We start from the raw sequence: 18,519 nt of genomic DNA on the forward strand, positions 1-18,519 counted from the left end.
ATATTGTGACTGATATATATATCAGTCACAATATGATAATTGCAGATAGTCTGCTCTTGCATCGACCGGAATTAGTGGGAGCAGGATTGGTCCCGTAGACAGGGCCATCCCTGAGGGGGGCCATTTGGGGTGACTGCCCCAGGCCCCGCACTTTGGGGGGCCCCTGGAGTGGGGCAGAGCAGTGGTGGTATGGAGCTGGGCAGAACAGCAGCTCTGTGTCCAGCCACTCTCTACCCCATGTCACCGATGCTGGCATCAGTGGTGGCAGCTTCTTTGGGTCCGGGGCCTGGATCTGAGCAGGGGCGGGGCCCCATATGGGTGATTTGCCTCGGGCCCCACACCCAGCTCAGGTCAGCTCTGGCCATACATGTTTGCTTTTATCTTCCTTTAAAAAAAAAAAAAAAAAAATAGAACAAGTCATGCTTGGATGTTGAAATAAATACACCATGTACGTTAATTTCAAACAGCAAAGTGAACACTTAATAATCATAGAGTAAAATACCAAGGTTTAAATATTGTGTAAAAGACAGCACAGGACATTTTAATCCCAAGGGAAATGTCTCTGGAAGGTTAAAACTACCTGAAATGAGCAGCTGACAATGAAAGTACCTCCTTAACCCCCAGTAGTGTAACATGCAGCCTGCATACCAATATATTAAGTTGGTTTGTCACCAATGACATATTTGGGGACAAATGTTTCTCACCTATAGAAAACTTGAGTAGGTGGGATTGTGTAGGGAGTTCCCTAGAGCTTCGAAAATGAATCTTTTCTCCAGACACCGTGAAACCTCGACAAACACATCTACAACTATTGATTTACTCCATGAGACTTCAGAGGAATGTAGAGGCTGTAACCTCTCCACATGGGCTTTGTTCAGTTGATCTTCACAGTCATACATTCAGTCTTTCTCTACCCTCATCTGCTGAAATCCCCAGCATAGTAGCTCGGTCTGAACTTGTGCAGGGCCCTCCCTTTTCTCAGACAACAATTCTGGTGCCTATTCAGTACCTTTGAGAGAAAAGGTAAGATTCAGTTCTTCAAAGTAAATCCAGACCCTAATTTTCAAAATGGAACACTCTTTAATACCTCTGACTGATATTCAGGCTTTGGAAGTTGTACCTCAGCAGGACAATTTTTAACAGTTGGGTTTTGTTGCATGCATTCTTAAAACTGGTGAAAGCTAGTATCTTAGGGCTAGGCAGCCTAGACTGACATTTTTGTGACTGCCTTTGATAATATATGAAGAAAAAGTTCATATTCTTGCCTTTAAAAGGTGCTACCTTAATATTTTCAGAAAATCTTCCAACTTTTCCTCAGTCAGCTCTCCAAAGAGCTGAAGAAAACCTCTGTGTTTGTTTGCTTCATTCCTGAACTTAATGATCTCTCCAGCACATGCATTTAATAAGAATGACATTCAAACTGTGCAATAAGTCTTACCACAGATGCTAAAAAACAGCAGTATCAGCAACAACTTAGCCAAATGAAAAGTCTATAAGATAATTATTCGGTCAAAAGCAATCTTCAATCAAACTATGTCCAACCCATGTGAAGACCATCTTAACTCTCCCATTTTATTTTAGAAATGTGAGATCTGATGTAATGGATCACTCAGCTGGTGTACCTTGGCTCTGGTTCTGGCAAATACCTGCTATTTCAGAAGACAGCATCACCTACAACTCATCAACATGACGTACAAGTCTCCTTTACAATACTGCACATGAGAGGAAAATATTTCCTTCCTGATCCTTGCAGCCAGTCCCATTGTATCCTAAAGCAGGAAATCTCTGTTCCGTTATTTTATCCTCCATAACTACAAAAGTTGATGAAGCGTTGTACAATTATTCAACAATGACGACTTACCAAGCACCAGTGAAATTCAATCCTACAGGTTGATGATATGCAGCACTGAGGTACTTCTATTTATTTGCTTGAAATGTAGTAACCCTTAATTAAGATGAATAAATTCCTCAGTCTCATATAATAAGACCATGTAAAAAGAATGGACTGTTTAATTTACTCTATATCCTTCATAAATTTTTTACAGCTCAGTCACAAACTCTCTAACTCTTCTCCTTGCCATTCTTCATAATTCTATACCTCAGCGTCTCTCATTACATGTAAATCTCCCTTCACCTCTAGCTATTTTCACTTCCCTTCTTTTGTTTTTTTCCATCCTGGTTTTATATTTTTCTTAAACACATTTGGCATTAGGTTCCAAGGCCTGGATCATACAAAGTAATTCAGCAGCTTTCTGTGTGTGAGTAGTGCCACTAAGTATAGGAGAATAACTGCCTGCGCAAAATGCCCCATTGGTTACAAGGCAACTATGCTAATGTATCTGTATCATACTGCTTCAATGAATTCAGTGGTTGCTCACATGGGGCGCCTATACACAAGTAGCGAGGCTGCCCTGACATGCTGTATTGCAGTGGTACTTGATTTAATCAAGTCTGATGGACCATGGTAATTACCATGCTCCAGCAGCCTCCAGTATCTTGTGCATCACCATCCCTGTACTTGAAAATGGCAGCAGGGGCACTTTATTTAAAACTCATTCAACGAGCTTTAGATAAAAATGGCGGTGGGGGCGCTTTAAGTGCAGGGACGCTGATATACGAGACGCTCTGGGTGCTTTAATTAGGGCGGCTCTCACTACCACTCTAATTAAAGCTCCCTCCCACACACCCACTCCAAGAGCATGTGTATAAATGACTATGCTTAAGTGCTTTGCGGGACCAGAAACCAAAAATTCTGATATTCAGTGCGTCAGCGCTAGAACGGATTCTTTAATATGACTATGTCTCTGTGGATGTAGTCTTTCTGGACTTCAGCAAGGCCTTTGACACTGTTGACCACCCCATCCTCATTAAAAAACTAGGCAACTGTGGCATCGATGCCTACACGGTCAGATGGATTGCGAATTGGCTGAAGGGTCATACTCAGAGGGTGGTGATGGACGGGTCATATTCAACCTGGGGGGAAGTGGGCAGCAGAGTCCCCCAGGCTTGGTCCTTGGGCTCACGCTGTTCAATTTCTTAATCAGCGATTTGGACAACGGGGTGAAAAGCAACCTGTTCAAATTTGCTGATGATACCAAAATTTGGAGTGAGGTGGACACGTTAGCAGGGAGGGAAAAACTGCAGAAAGACCTGGATAGGTTGCAGGGGTGGACTAACAAAAACAGGATGCGTTTTAATACTGACAAGCGCAGGGCAGTAGTAACCGGCAGCACACTTATAAGATAGGAAACTCCCTTCCTAAGAGCACAGAGGTAGAAAGGGATCTTGGAATCATCATTGACTCCAAGATGAACATGGGCCGACAATGCGAGGTCACGGTCGGCAGGGCTAACTGGACCTTATCGTGCATCCACAGGTGCATCTCAAGTAGGTCCAAGGAGGTGATCCTCCTCCTCTACACGACACTGGTCAGGCCGCAGCTGGAGTACTGTGTCCAGTTCTGGGCACCCCACTTCAAGAGGGATGTGGACAACATTGAGAGAGTCCACAGGAGGGCCACCCACATGATCCGGGGACAGCAGGGAAGACCCTACAAGGAGAGGCTACGGGACCTGAACCTGTTCAGCCTTCACAAGAGAAGGCGGAGGGGGGACCTGGTGACCATCTATAAACTCACTAGGGGGGACCAGAAGCGTTTGGGGGAGACCTTGTTTCCCCTAGCACCCCCCGGGATAACAAGGAATAACAGCCACAAGTGGTTGGAGAGTAGGTTTAGATTAGACATCCGTAGGAACTACTTCACAGTTAGGGCGGCTAGGATCTGGAACTGACTTCCAAGGGAAGTGGTGCTGGCTCCTACCCTGGGGGTCTTTAAGAAGCGGCTTGAGGCCTACCCGGCTGGGGTCATTTGAGCCCAGTTTTCTTCCTGCCCAGGCAGGGGGTCTGACCTGAAGATCTACAAGGTCTCTTCTGATCCTACTTCTATGATTCTATGGTTCTATGACCAAACAGGCCACAGGACCACAGAATAGGACATGGGGGTTATGGTGGACACTGTTAACTCCGTAAGTTAACAGTGTACTCTTATTGCAAAAAAGTCAATAGTATACAAATGGGTTGCATTAACAAGTGTGTTGCTTCCTAGTTAAGGGAAGTGATTCTTCCACTTTATTAAGCACTAGTGAGGTCTCACCTGGAGTACATACTGTGTCTGGTGTTGGGTGCCACACCTCAAGAAAGACTTGGACTAATAGAAAGAGTCCAGCAGAAAGTAACAAAACTGTTTAAAGGTCTAAGAAACACCATTTATAGGAAAAGGCTGGAAATTGGAATTATTTAGTTTGGAGAAGAGAAGTCTGAGGAGGGATTTGATAAAAGTCTTCAAATACTCAAAGGGTGATTATAAAGGAAATGGGGACAGACTATTTGATGTGGCTGCAGGGAACAGGACAAGAAATAATGGCCTTAACTCACAACAAAGGGAATTTAGCTGGGATATTGTGAAGAACTTTCTATGAGGGTGGATAAGGATTGGAACAGATTCCACAGCCAGTCTAGGCAATCTCCATACTTAGCCGTTTTCAGGAACATGTTAGACAAACACCTCTCTGAAATGGTTTAGACAGGAACGAGCCCACCTTGACCCAGGCGTTGGCCATCTGGTGTCACTTCAACCCCATTTTGCTATGATTCTGTAATTAATATTTCTCTACTCTTGAAGCGTTCAAATATCTAATTTGGTCATACTTTTTTTTTTTTTTTAAGTAACCGATCTCTGATGAATAAAAAGAGCTCCAAAAATCAATGTCTCTGTAAAGAATATCAGAAAACATTAAAAGTTAAAGTTTCTGATAATATATTAGTTGTAACAGTCAAAACAATTTACTGTCATAAGAACACTTAATAAACTGAAGTGTGCTTCTCTATTAAGTCATTATTAGGCAGATTCCAATATTAACTCTGGGGTACTCTGTATAACTATTCCTGCACCCATTTATTATAACTGGTTCCCATTACATGCACAGATTTTCATTATCCATAAACATTTTCCCTTTAAATAATTGTTACTAATTTTCCTTGCTATTCTTTCATCAAAAAAACCTTATCCAATTTTTTTTGAAAATCCAGTTACATTAGGCACAGGTCACTTCTCTCTCAAGGAAGTTGTTTTCTTTTAAGGGAGTTCTGATGATTTGACTTTATCTGCCTATACATATTTAAGTGCTATATTAGCCTCTCTTTTAACTAAGCTACCAATCATTTTTCTTCATCTGCTTCAGATAGTCTGTATTTTATAAGCCAAATTTTCAAACACATCTTGTTTGATTCACCTTCTAACTTTGCACATGCAGACACTAAGCATTAAAATATGTTTTGTATCAAACAGAAGGGAAGCAATAAATACAAGCTATTGTATACTTGCATCAAAATGGCACTCATAACTAAAATGACAAATTGTTAATAATCTCAGTGCTGTGTATGATTAATTTAGGAATACAAAGAAATGTACTTGCAGTGATTTAGTTTCTGTGAGTTTATTTTTATTGGGTCACTATAATTGTATAGCAGACCCTTAGCCATCAAAGTTGTATAAAAGAGATCCAGATGCTTGTTTTAGTTACACTTGCACAAACAGAGGGCAGTTCCCTTGATTTGTACGAAATCATTGCAGTTTCACTAATGTTAAATCTGGTGTCCTTACCACCTCTCTTTGTAGGTAGGAAGCTCATTGTAAGATTTCTTTATGAATTTTACTTTGCACAATTTTTCCCCATATTACAAGACTATTAAAATGTGCTCCAATTGCTCAGATAAATTTAAAACCAAAATTTGGCTCTGTCATTGTTCAAATACTTGTCAATGCTAAGGGAGAGGAACGGCTTCAATCTCCATGCACTGGGAAAAGATTAGCTGTTACTGCTTCTTATTTCATAAAGGCATCTGGGAAATGTTATGAGTTTTGGACCCCTTCCAGTACTTTTTCACTTCAGTGTATGTTGCTTTCTCTCTCCTCTTCTTAATTTACTCATGTCTATTTCTTCTTCCAGCCCTCTCTCTGGTATCATAACACAGTTCACACAGGGCACATCTACACAAGACACTCTACTGCACAGATAAATGTCACTGTCTGCACATGTAGACCCTTACTGTGCAGTAATCTGCTCTACTCGGCAGTTAATATGCTACCTGAAAATGCAAGTAGCAAATTAACTGCTGAGTAGTTACTGTGCAGTAAGCCATATGTAGAAGGCTGACTGGGAACAAATTTACTCCTGGGCAGCTGGGGGTGGGAGATTTGCTGCCTGCCCCCAGGAGCTGCCTGCTGCCAGGGCAGACTCTGCCATCACAGCCTGGGTGAGGATGATGTTTCCTTGCCCTGCTCTGGTTCCACAATCGCAAGTTAATTGAGCTGTAGGTTGAAAGACATGAAAACCATCATCAGCAAAAGCGGTGGCAGTAAAGTCCTAATGCTAGTGGTTCTCAAGACACCCCTCCATAACCCCTGTGAAATGAGCTGCAACCCATTTCAGAAATGAATTTATCTATTACAGTGCTTACCTCTTTGCAAAGGGGTTGGGACTGTGGGGGCAGGGGAGCAACCAAGTAGGGACAAACCTGGGCCTGAACTTATCTACTCATCTCCTCACACCTCACCCCAAAGATACCCTCACACTCTGGTTGAGAATCACTGCTCTAACACCATCAGAATGCATTGGCTCTCTTCACTTTTTAGAAATAAAAAATATATTATTAGAAATAAATATTATGTGCAGATCTACTTGCCAAACTATCTGTACAGAAAAAGACAACCTTTAGAAACAAACTTTTAGTGGCCTATAGGTTTGAGCACAAATCCCCAACATGTTGTTTAGCAGATGGAAAAATTGAAGCGACAGTGTTTTTTTTTTTTATAATGTATGGGCATGAAAATAGAAATATATCTAACCATAACATACAATAATTGATATTAACCTGAGCCTCAATCCTGCAATTTCATGGAAGCTTTACACAAGCATGTCAGGATCAGGCCCTTTATTGCTACTGTTCTACTATAAGACAAAATTAAACAAAATATCTTCAACTATTATTTATTGGTCCTTGACAGTTATATTTTATTAGTCAAACATTAAAATTAGATATTAGATAGTCTAATCAATATGTATTTTGCATATAGAGAGAATGTACTTACTAGACATTTCTACATGGGCCACTATAGTGCTGTTGTTACTGCACTGTCATCCAGTACTTCCTTTTACACTCTATAGCATTAGTTATATGGGGTACACGGTAGAAAATATATGCATATCTAACATGCATTGAGAGGCTACCCACAGTAACCATTTTATACATCTCCCAAATTGACTTTTTAAATTAAAAACAAGAAATCTAGGAACGATCTGTTTGCTTATATTACTAGTTTACCTACACATGCCCAAACAGAAAGAAAGGTACATAACTGTTTCCTGACCTTTACTGAGAGACTTTTACAGAAACTTTGTTGCTGAGAATTACAGCAGGTTGGATTCTATTCTGTGAACTCATGACAAAGCTCCTTATTTACAGAAGGTAAAAACTCTCATTTACCTCCCAAAATGAAAGACCAAGGAAATGGTCCAACAAGAGCACAGATACAAGGGGACAGAAAAGTGACTGCCTAAGCTTCCAAATATACTTCCAGAACCTATAAGCTCTATGCAGAGAGCATGCCTTTGCCCTTACAAGAAAACCTACTTAACAGAGACCACCTCAAGGTTTTGCTCTCTCTCTACAGAAACCTATCTATTCCTCTGTAGTACAAGATAACCCATGTACTATGCAAGTTACCAAAGGACTACTAACATTTTTACACCTCCACTTCTATAACTGCTGTTATAGTCCAGCAAGTTTGAGTTGTTAGCACTAACTTAAATTCATGAGTATTTGAAAAAAAAATCAGGAATGCTTACCATGATTCCAGTTAGTAAACAGACTCCTTTCCCACAGTAGGTATTTGGTACCATGTCACCATATCCAATGGACAGAAAGGTAATGGAAATCAACCACATTGCTCCAAGGAAGTTGCTAGTAACATCCTGTTGATCATGGTACCTGAAAGAAAAGGAGAGGGGGAGAAAGAAAACAATTCTGCTAAATTCCTATGCCATGTGGGAGAGCTTTTGCTAGGTAGTGTCTCAAGTGTTCATCTCAAAGATGCAAGGCTATCTGCTTGTTTTTCTGAAGATAAGCAGTTACAAGAGGTTATTTACAATTTACACACAACAACAGCAATAAAAGTCAGTGGGTACAGAAACAGCATAAACGGCAGAGATGGCCACTGAATTTGATACATTTTCATTGTTAAAAAATCCAGTGGAAGCCTCTTGCTGAAGATACTGTTTTCCATAAAACTACATTATTAGGGGGCAAATTCTGCTCCTTCTCTACAGTTGCATAAGATCTCTGTCTAGTGAAACTGATGCAACCTATTGCACATAGAGAAAACACACAGAGGCTGTGAAGGGATGGGTGGGCTGAAGTCAGGCCACCTGTGCCCTCGCCTGAAAGTTTCACTGATAAACTAATATTTGTAGGCTAAATTAAACCGAATAAATCTGGGACCTACATTCAATTTCACTAGACGTGTCAGCTGTAAGTGTGTTCCTTTGGATTACTACCTGACCATAATGGCTACAGGCAGACATTCAAAAAGCCTGACCCTGAATTGATTCAATCTTTGCAAGTTAGTTTAACCTGGCTAGGCTAAACTTGTTTGTAACCATATAGACATCCCAGAGATGCAGGCACATGCTTGCAGTGGCTCAAGCTGGAAGCCTGGGGTTGCTGCAGCAGGCAGTTGATAACAGTGTTTAGCACCCCTAAGTCAGTGCTTATCAGCCCATTAAGAAAACAAACAAACAAACAAACAAACAAACAAACAAACAAACAAACAAGATTCTTGGCTACCTGTTGATTAGGTCCAAAAAGTCCTAAGCAGAAACTGTCCTGTCTGCCACAGCACAGACCATAGCCAGCATGTGGTATGCTAGCTAATACTGAGAGGTATCTGTGTAAGGGAGAGGGGACTGGGGAATCCCTGCTTAGCAGGGAGTGGTGAGGGGAGGTGGGTAGCAGGAGGAAGCCAGGCAGATGCCTGCAGTCTCTGCCGGAGCTGCAGCCAGGGAGCAGCGGAGACGGGCCTGCTCTGCCCTGCTCTGGAGCAGAGAGCCCAGCCCAGAGAACATGCCGGGATGCCGGGGGAGTCTGGTTTAGTTTAAACAAGGAAGGGGTCTGAAACAGGCATTGCGTAAACCAGTTTGAGCCAAATCAGTTAAGTCTGATACTACTTTCAACCAGGTTCATCTTAAACCAGTCTCAGCCATTTTCAAACTGGTTTATGTGCATTGAACATCTGTTCTGGTACAGGTTTAAACCAGTTTCTGATCATTTAAACTGGTTTATGTATAATGTCTGTCCCTAGCCAACAAGTTCACCTTAAAAAAAAAAAATCTGTTGTTTAAACCTAGTATTTACTCTGCATTCATTTTTGCTGATGTGCATTTCTATTGTTCTTGTTTTAATATTGTGCCAGAATATGACCATTCCTACCCCCAAGAGAACCCAAGGTTATGCAATACAAAAGTTAAATGCTACAATATTCCTTGCATTACATTCACGTCTAATCAGCTATGAGTCCTTTTAGGGCCAAAGCCTGTTGCCACTACTCTGGCTGAGAAAGAAGGTGAGGAGATCTAGGGAAGATGGAGCTTTGTCTCTCAGGCACAGAGCAGAAAACCCTGCACCTACTGTATAGCCTTAGATGAGCAGACTGCTGGGTCCCCATCATTATAGATACACTCAAACGGCTTCTTTCTGTGGCCTACCTCAAAGTCATTGTCCACATTGGGTGATAAAGAGGCCCTAAGGACCCCTTCATCTTAAAAGTAAAATGGCTCCAGGTTTGCTTCCTGAAGGGTCTCCTATATTTGAAAAGGTGGGGTATAGTAGTTTGCAGAGTGAATGCAACAGCAATTCTAGAGGCACCTCTTCTTCTCCCATGAAAGAAGAGCTCCTTATAAGCATTGGCACAGACACCTCAATATTTTCCTTCAAATCCCTCCTTAAAACTCTCTTTTGGTGCAGTGCCTGTAAGAGCTTGACACCAGCTAAGCTGCTGTGGTACAACTAACGTTTGCCATTCTACCAGTTATTGTCTCATTGTATCACTGTACATTCCTGTCCGCAGAGGTGTAATGACAAGGTTGGGCACCAATGGCAACTGCCACACACAAGGGTAGTGGGTGACTTTAGGTTGCTGCTGCATTGCCTGTTTGTGTCCATCTGTTGTCTTTTGTCTTGTACTTAGATTGCAAGCTCCATAGGGCAGGGACTCTCTCTCTTTGTTTTGTTTCTGCTGAAGCAGGAACCATGGGGTCACAGTCCAGAATGGGGTCTTAAAGACACTACTATGATGCAAATCATTAAAATAATTAATGGAAACATTATTTGCACAGGTGTTTCAGACATCCAAGGATGACTAGTGTGGCTTTCTTTAGCTGCCTGCTCTGTGAGCTAAGCAAATAAAAGATGGTAAAAGAAGTGTGTGTTGTGTACAGACTAGAAGTAAAGCTGATTTCATTCCAGTGGCTGGCACATAGTCTGTGTACCATGTTAGGAAAGACAGCCCTTCAAAATATCACTTAAATGAGTGGGGGGCAACCTTTCTGGCAGATATGCCACAAATTAACCCTGCCATCTCCCCAAGTGCCACTCCAATCCCCTTACCCTGCCTGATCTATTTGCTTTGCTTCCTATTCTTAACCCTGAACTCCCAGCCCAAGTTACTGCTTTGCTTTCTCCTTCCTGCCCTATCTGCCACTGTGCTGCTTGTCCCCCCTAAGATCAGCTGAGAGGCTGTCCATGTGACTTGTGACACCCATGCCACAGGTTAGCCACACCTTGACTTATATATTTGGTTTTATTAGTTCTTCTCAGGTAGAGCTAGGTTGTCACTCTCAGTTATCCACCTGCAGAGAACAAGCCCTAAATGTCAACATTTTTAGAATTTCCTATGTGACTGAAGAAACGACATTAAAATAAAAACCTCCCAAAGTGTAATAATGTCTATTTCTGTGAGTCTTCAACAATGACAAGGTATCCTTCAGTAGTCTAGTTGGAGGAAGGGCCACAAGGCCAGGAACCCCAGCACCGTTTTTACAGGGGGCACAAAGACAGTTGCCAGTTCACGGTGACCACATTGCTTCAATCAGCACGGCAGGAACTGGCACTGCCCTGTACAATCGCAGCTGCCCCAAGTGCAGCCTGCCCTACTATGTGTTTGTTGTTCTTCATCATTTAAGCAATTCAGAATAGGGACAGACTGGTATACAGATTATAATGCTCTTTTTGGTCTTATTTTTTCTAGAGTGGATAAAGTATTTCAACAAAATCTGCAGGAAAATCGTTCAACAAGGGAAGCAGGTTTACATTTCTAACAGCACAATTATTGACAGTAGTTTCCCAGGATCCATTTGAAAATGTGCATCTTAATGAATATTTTATCTGAGGGACCTTACTAATTAAAGCTCCCTGTTTTCATATTTAGAAAGAGGCTACTTCAAGACCTGCATTTTTTAGAATCTTGTTAGTTCTCATTACTTATAGATTTCTTAGTCTTAAATATTTCTTTGGGTTATTATTTAAAGTGTTGGTTAAACCTTGTAAGTCAACAGTGAATTTCACATTTGATGTTTTACTAAAGACCCCGGTTCCTTAGGCCCTGTGATTTAAAAAGGCCCCATGATTACCAAAAATGCTTGAAAATGTCACTTGTAGTGCTCAAAAAACAGAAGTCAAAGAAAGAAAACCTGAAATTGGTCCAATAAAAATATCACTCACAAAAATCCTTGCCTCTGATAAATTTTAAGCTAGATCCCTGATAGGTTTTGTGGCTTGACTCATGATTTCTTAGTATAATAATTCCATTTTAAGTTTGTACTTAAAGTCCTATTGATTTCTTTGAGTCTGCCTACTTAAGCATGTAAGATTAAATTATTTGATTTTTTCTTTTCTTTCAGACACAGACCAAGATGTAGTTAACAATGAGTATAAAGGATAACCAAGAGGAACCTATATGCATATTAGAAGTAAGACAAAGAAAAGTTTAGGTCCCTTACTGAATTGGAAGGTGGAGCTAATTATGGACCATGTTTTAAAGATAGAGTGCTTTTTTACTCAATGATCAGAATACAAGCACTACTAACACCAAGGGCAGGGGATAGGTACTCAGCCTAGAATAGGGAAAGAAAAATTAGATGTTTTCAAAACAGGGCCTGATGAGATTCATCCTAATGTACTCAAGGAAGTGGCTAAAGTAATTTCAGTCACTGACTACTTTATTTGAGGAATCATGAAATGGAGGTGAGGTCCCAGAAGACTAGGAAAGGACAGGTACAGTGCCAATCTTAAATAAAAGGAAGAGGAAGGACCTAGGGAATTACAGACTGGCCAGTCTAACTTCAGTACTTAGAGAGATATTAAAGCAGATCAAATAAGCAGTGTTTAAGCAACTAGAATATAATAAGGTGGCAAGTAACAGCCAATGGGTGTGCCTACACAATCTTTAATGTGTCAGTTACAATGCATTAAGTTTAGTACTTGGTTAATCAAGTAATAAATCAATGTGCAGTCACGGGTGCTACTGCGCAGAAGTGCTGGGGCATGGGTTTTTAGTAATGCTTACTGTGCAGTAGCATATTAGCATGGTTTTTGCACAGCACGCTACTGTGCAGTTAGCGTCTCGTGTAGACACTCCCAGCATGTCCTGATGCTTTCGATACCGTTCCACGGTAAGCTAACAGGTGGGTGAAGGAAGAAGGAGAAGGGGATAGTAGGAGGTGTGATATAGCTTGACTTGAGAATGGCTTTTGACACTGTCTTTCACACCATTCTCATAAGTCAATTAAGGAAATACAGTCTAGATCAGGGTGTCCAACCTTTTTGAATGTGGGGCCAGATCATGAACTTTTCATTACCCTGTGGGCTGGCGAGCCATATTCAAGGACCTCACAGGAAGTGACATCACATCACCCCCCCGCCCCGAAACGAAAGTACAGTGTTTACTTTCATTTCTTGTCGTAGCACCTCGGGCCTCAGAAAACAGCTTGGAAGGCCACATGGCGGCCCGTGGGCCATATGCTGGACAAGCCTGGTCTAGATGAAAGTACTGTATGCATAACTGGTTGTGGAAGTTTGTGCTGAAAGAATAGTCATCAAATATCAAATTTGGAAGAGGTCTCAAGTGAGGTTCTTCAGGTATCTCTATTGGATTTGGTACTATTCAATATCTTTGCTAGCGATCTGAATAAAACCAAACTGGATTAGGTAGCAGATACTTTAGAAGACAGGACTAGGATTAAGAATATGCTGGCCTAGATGGAAAAATCATCTGAAATAGAATGAAATTCAGTAAGGACAAGTGCAAAGAAGTAATGTTAGGAATGAACAATCTAATGCACAAATTCAAAATGGAGAACAACTGTCTAGCACTCTGGAAAAGAAGTTGGGGCTGTACTGGACCACAAGCTGAATTCAAGTCAACTGCATAATGCTTATTGCAAAAATATGTAATAGCATACTGGGATGTATTAATAGAAGTGTCACATGCAAGTCATGGGAAGTGATTCTTCCACTTTATTTGGCAGTGGTGACACCTTACCAGGAGTACCAAGTCCAGTTTTGGAACTACAGTACCAAAAAGATGTGGGTAATCTGCTAGAGAAGGAAAAAGGCCTATGAAGGCCTCCTTTCCCAAACTAGGCATTCTTTGTTTGGGTGGTGTGGGGGAGGACCTTGGCAGCATTCAACCAGAACTGCCGATTCCTATAGCAGGTTCTAGAAACTCTGATGTAGATGGCATGAAGTGTGTGGCCAGAACAGTTAGAGAGGAGCCGGTGCAACTGTCCCGCTCTCCTCAGGTGGCAGACTCTCTCTTGAGAAGCAGTACCATCTGGTAAAGCTTATATAGCGTGGATGTTTAACTGCTCGGAATTTTCTCAGGTCAGATGGAAAAGTAGCTCCAGAGTCAAAGACAACTTCCTGATGGCCTGTGTGGCCCTTCCAGAGAAATGAATTGCCAACTCATTTGATAGACACAAAATAAAATAATAAAAAAGATGTTAACTGAAATCATAATAAAAATGTTATGGAGTTTTGAACTCAATCAGAAATATAGAGTAGAACTTCTGGACACTGTTCCCCTAAAAGCCCATGGCAAAACTACCAGTATGACATTCATAACATATGATAAGACTGTTAACTCAATAAAATCTTGGATAACTTAAAGGAAATGTACAAGTAATAACTTAATACGCATAAAAGCTAATTAAAAATAGAATGTACATACTATGAAGTCCATATGAAATGCCCGGCATGGTTTTTGCCACATACAATTCCAACTATCCTGGATATCAAACTATTTTTCATCATATTTCAATTTGCTAACAAGAAGATTTTTTTTTTCCCATTTTTAAGTGCAGTGTTTTTTGAAAATTAAACAATGCATAGAAACATAGTGGCCCACTTGAAATAGAAGATAAATGGTAATGCATTGTAATTACATTATAATCACAACAGGATCTGAACTCACTTGGACATAGAAATCCAGATGACAGGCCTGCTTTGGTCTACTAAAAGGTATCATTTTGAAACCAAGAGTTCTAGTTTTTTGTATGTCTTCTTGTCTCAGACCAACACAGCTACCAAGTACACCCCTGACATCAGGAAGAAAGAGCTATTTAGGACAGCTGAGGATTTCCTTGCTGTATAGGATGCCTTGTCTGGAGCAAGGCAGGAATTTTTTTTACTACCAGTTCTTCACCCCTGCTGCAGAGACTGCACCCAAAGAGGCAGGGGCACAGCCAAAATGTGCTGCACTCATTCACTGTAATGCCACCTACAAGGGTGTTACTGTAGTCAGGAGACTAAAGTAACTTATGCCAAGAGCTGTCTGTGCAAAAAAACAATCAAGGACTGAATCCGACTCCTCAACAAATAAAGTTTCAGTGATTCATATTTTCAGGGCAATGCTCCAGATTTCTTACCAAATCAGGGCCTACAGAGACAGTGCTCTTTTTCAATATAGCTCAAATCAATATCATGACTCTTGGTATTATTTTCCTTCATAATTGTGTTCATATTTGGTGACACGTCTCGTCTCAACTACTACGTCTGCTTTTTAGCTGCAAGTATTTATCCCCCATTGATTCTTTCCTTGACAACTGCTTCATATTCATCTTAAAAATGACAAGGAAAAAGAAATAAAATATACGTTTCACCTTAACCAGTGACATACATACTACTTTACACTTAGAAGTTTCGGCTTAGTTAAGCCCGCTTGCCCTGAAAATCTTCTGACAAATTTCACATTCTTTGAATCTGTTTCCCAGACAATCCAAGCAAAAAAATCTTATAATATCAGTTCAGATAACTGTCCATTCTGCAGGGTGAGAAATGAGAGACTGTATAATAACCTTTTTATTTAAAAAAAAAAAATCCTCTCAGTTGAAAGTAGCCTGCCACCCAGGCCAAGCATGGTCTTGTTAAAGCTTAAACTTAGACTAATAATGGCTAGAATATGTCCAGCCCATTAAATCAGAAACTAGCCAAGACTCAGATAAGACACTGATTGATTTAACTGGCTATTAGAGTTCTCCCACAATATTAAATCTTTTAGCTGTTAAGTGCCTTTTCAGTTCTAGTTAGATAGTAGACACCAACAGATTTCTCTCTCTCACCCCCCTTTTAATACAGTGATGATCACAGGCAGATCTCCTTTTCCCATTTTAGAAATAAAAACAAGTTGTACTTAAAACAAACAAACAAACAAACAACCCGGGGGCTTGACTCAAACCCAGAGAACATCAACAGAAAAATCTCTCCTAACATTAATGAGCTTTGGAACAAAAGGTGGGCGACATTCATTTCCTTTTTACTCTTCAATACATTTACTGACCTCCTAAAAACACTTATGAACAAGAGCAAAAACAGTCGCATCACAAATGATTTCATAAGAAGCACTGGATGCCAAAGCAGATATCTAGAATTCCAAAAGACAGACAGTAATATAGCAATTACAAATGAAGCTACAGGTAAAATGTATAGGCACGTGGTATGGATTTATGTTTGATCTCTGACCATCCTGGGGTCAAACTATTAAAATTGTGTAATGTACTCTCTTTTAAGATAATGTATGGAGGAACAAAAACAAAAAGAGGATACAAATAAATTAAACAAAGAAATTATTTAGCATAATCATTCCAAAAACATTACTCAATGTGTTTCTGCATTACAGGAATGAAATAGGATAGAAAGCTCTAGGAAAAAAAAAAAGACTGACAAAGAGAGAAGGCTGAAACAGCGCATAAGCAAGAGGAGAAGACAGATGTTCAAAAAAATATTATGCTCTTACTTGTTTATAAATTCAATTTTTAAACAAATGTATTAAACAAAACTGTGAAGAAGGAATTTAAATCTCAAAGTACTTGAAAATCCCAGTAACAGGCTCTAGGATAGCATAATCTCTAAGACAAGAGAAATAAAGACCGCTGGCCTGGTGTGCAAAAGTGCTGAGCACCTGAAACTCCTGCTGATTTAAAAACCTGGCTAAAGTCCTGAAGCTTCACATGTTTCTGCATTGTTTACATGAGTCTGTCAAGAGTAGGCATTTCTACTAAATTATTATACTAGCACTTAACCTCCAGAGACATACCGGACTCTCACCTTTGCAAGAAAAGACATTTTGCGACAATAAACTGAAGAAACCACAACTTTTAAAGGTTTGGAGACTGAATTTTAACTCTTGTAATTTTTTGTATGGAAATTGCTGGTGTTACCAAATTTTCCAAGTCCAGCTTGTTAAACACATTCCTCCACAAACCATTCACAGAACACAATACTACTAGCCTTTACTTATACTACCAACATTTTTGCCTGCCTTAAATAAATGTGAAGGGGTCCTATTCTTTTAAAAGGTGATCTCTTCTTCCTCTACGATACAGTTTAAGTTGCTTTCCCCAAGATTCTCTCTTACTTGGGCGTATTGCTGTTTGCTTCATCAGAAAAGGATACTGTTTAACAGCAGGCTTATCAGAATCACTATACCTACAGCCCTTTTTACAGATGCATTGGTTACAGAGCTTCCTGACCATAAAACCAAATTGGCGTTCCAACAAATGAAACACGCAGACACTGCTAAGAACGTGTTTGAGATAATACAGGGCAAATCTTCAACTAGAATGAAGATATGACAATTTATAACATATATTGATCTGGCGATATATGCCTTATAGGGCCTCATTATGCCCGCATAAATTGACAGGAATAGATTTAGAACTCCTTGCCTTAGTGTTTTCAATTAAAATGACTGAATTTCCTCCAAGCACCTAATCCTTATGTAAATGAAATGTCATGTATGTATGACCATATTCTTCTGATGTCTTTTGTTACCTGGGTATTTAAAGTATGTAAACATTAGCCAACAAAGAGGAGACCAGAAGTTCTTGCAGTGGCAGCCTGCTGTCATCCCATGCACCGATCTCATGGCCTGTACTGCCCGGGAGGGCTGTGCCAGACTCTGGGCCCCCAGATCTGTACACAGGATGACAGCAGGCTGCCGCTGCTGGCTGTGGCCAGTGCCAGCACTGGGTTATTCCCAGTGCTCAGTGCAGGCTGTGTTGGGCAGACCCGAGTGCTGGCACTGGCCCCAGCCAGCAGTGGCAGCCTGCCGTCATCCTGCGTGCAGATCCAGGGCCCCACACCCCCCAGGAGGAGTCCGACACAGTCCTGCAGCCCTCCAGAGAAGCACAGGCCCCCAGATCTGCACACAGGATGACAGCATGCTGCTGCTACTGGCTGAGGCTAGTGGCAGCACCAGTTGTCCTGGTGCTCAGCACGGACTGTGCCCAGTGCCAGTCCCAGCCAGCAGTGGCAGACTGCTGTCATCCCGAGCGCAGATCCGGCAGCCCACGCACAGGGTTTCAGCAGGCTGCTGCTGCTGGCTGGGGAAATAGCCCAGAGCCGCCACGATCATCGGCTGGCAGCGGCAGCCTACTGTCATCCTGCATCATCTGGGGACCTGTGCCCCCTGGGAAGAGCTGAGGGGAAGCAATCAGAGAGCTAAGGGAAAGACTGGGAAGCTGGGCAATGTTCAGGGACCTAACCATTCCCCCAGCTCCCGGTGTGATTTCCTAGCTCTCTGATCGCGTCCCCCAGCTCTGTGCACTGGGTTTCAGAGGGCTGCCACTGCACTGCAGTGCTGAAATCCTGCGCACAGATAGGGGCCCATGCTCCCCAGGAAGAGCTGGGAAAATGATCAGAGAGCTGGGGAATCAAACAGGGAGCTAGATGTCAATATTAGAGCAGTCCTTCCTCCCTCTCCTTAGTTTCTGTTTAGCTGCAAGCCAAGCAAGCCCGGCTTCAAAATGTTTCAAGTGCCCTCATTTCATTTTGAAGCCTTTTGTTTTGTTTCAATTTGACTGTTTCAACCTCAAAATGCATCAAAACAGCTTCAGAATGAAACACCTG

The 18,519-nt window shown here is 41.3% G+C and overlaps 1 protein-coding gene across 3 annotated transcripts in view; it reads right to left on the bottom strand.

Annotated features, from left to right (window-relative positions):
- KCNN2 (potassium calcium-activated channel subfamily N member 2) overlaps positions 1–18,519 on the bottom strand; it is a 122,851-nt gene that overhangs the window by 37,913 nt on the left and 66,419 nt on the right. For 2 of the 3 annotated variants that reach the window (XM_059724927.1, XM_059724929.1), the window contains exon 4: positions 7,908–8,049. The exons of the other annotated variant lie outside the window; for it this stretch is intronic. In XM_059724927.1, coding sequence (XP_059580910.1) covers positions 7,908–8,049 — 142 coding nt within the window. The remainder of the gene's footprint in view (positions 1–7,907; positions 8,050–18,519) is intronic. 3 annotated transcript variants of the gene reach the window in all.

This window comes from Alligator mississippiensis, chromosome 3 (genome assembly GCF_030867095.1).
Source record: "Alligator mississippiensis isolate rAllMis1 chromosome 3, rAllMis1, whole genome shotgun sequence".
NCBI lineage: Eukaryota > Metazoa > Chordata > Crocodylia > Alligatoridae > Alligator > Alligator mississippiensis.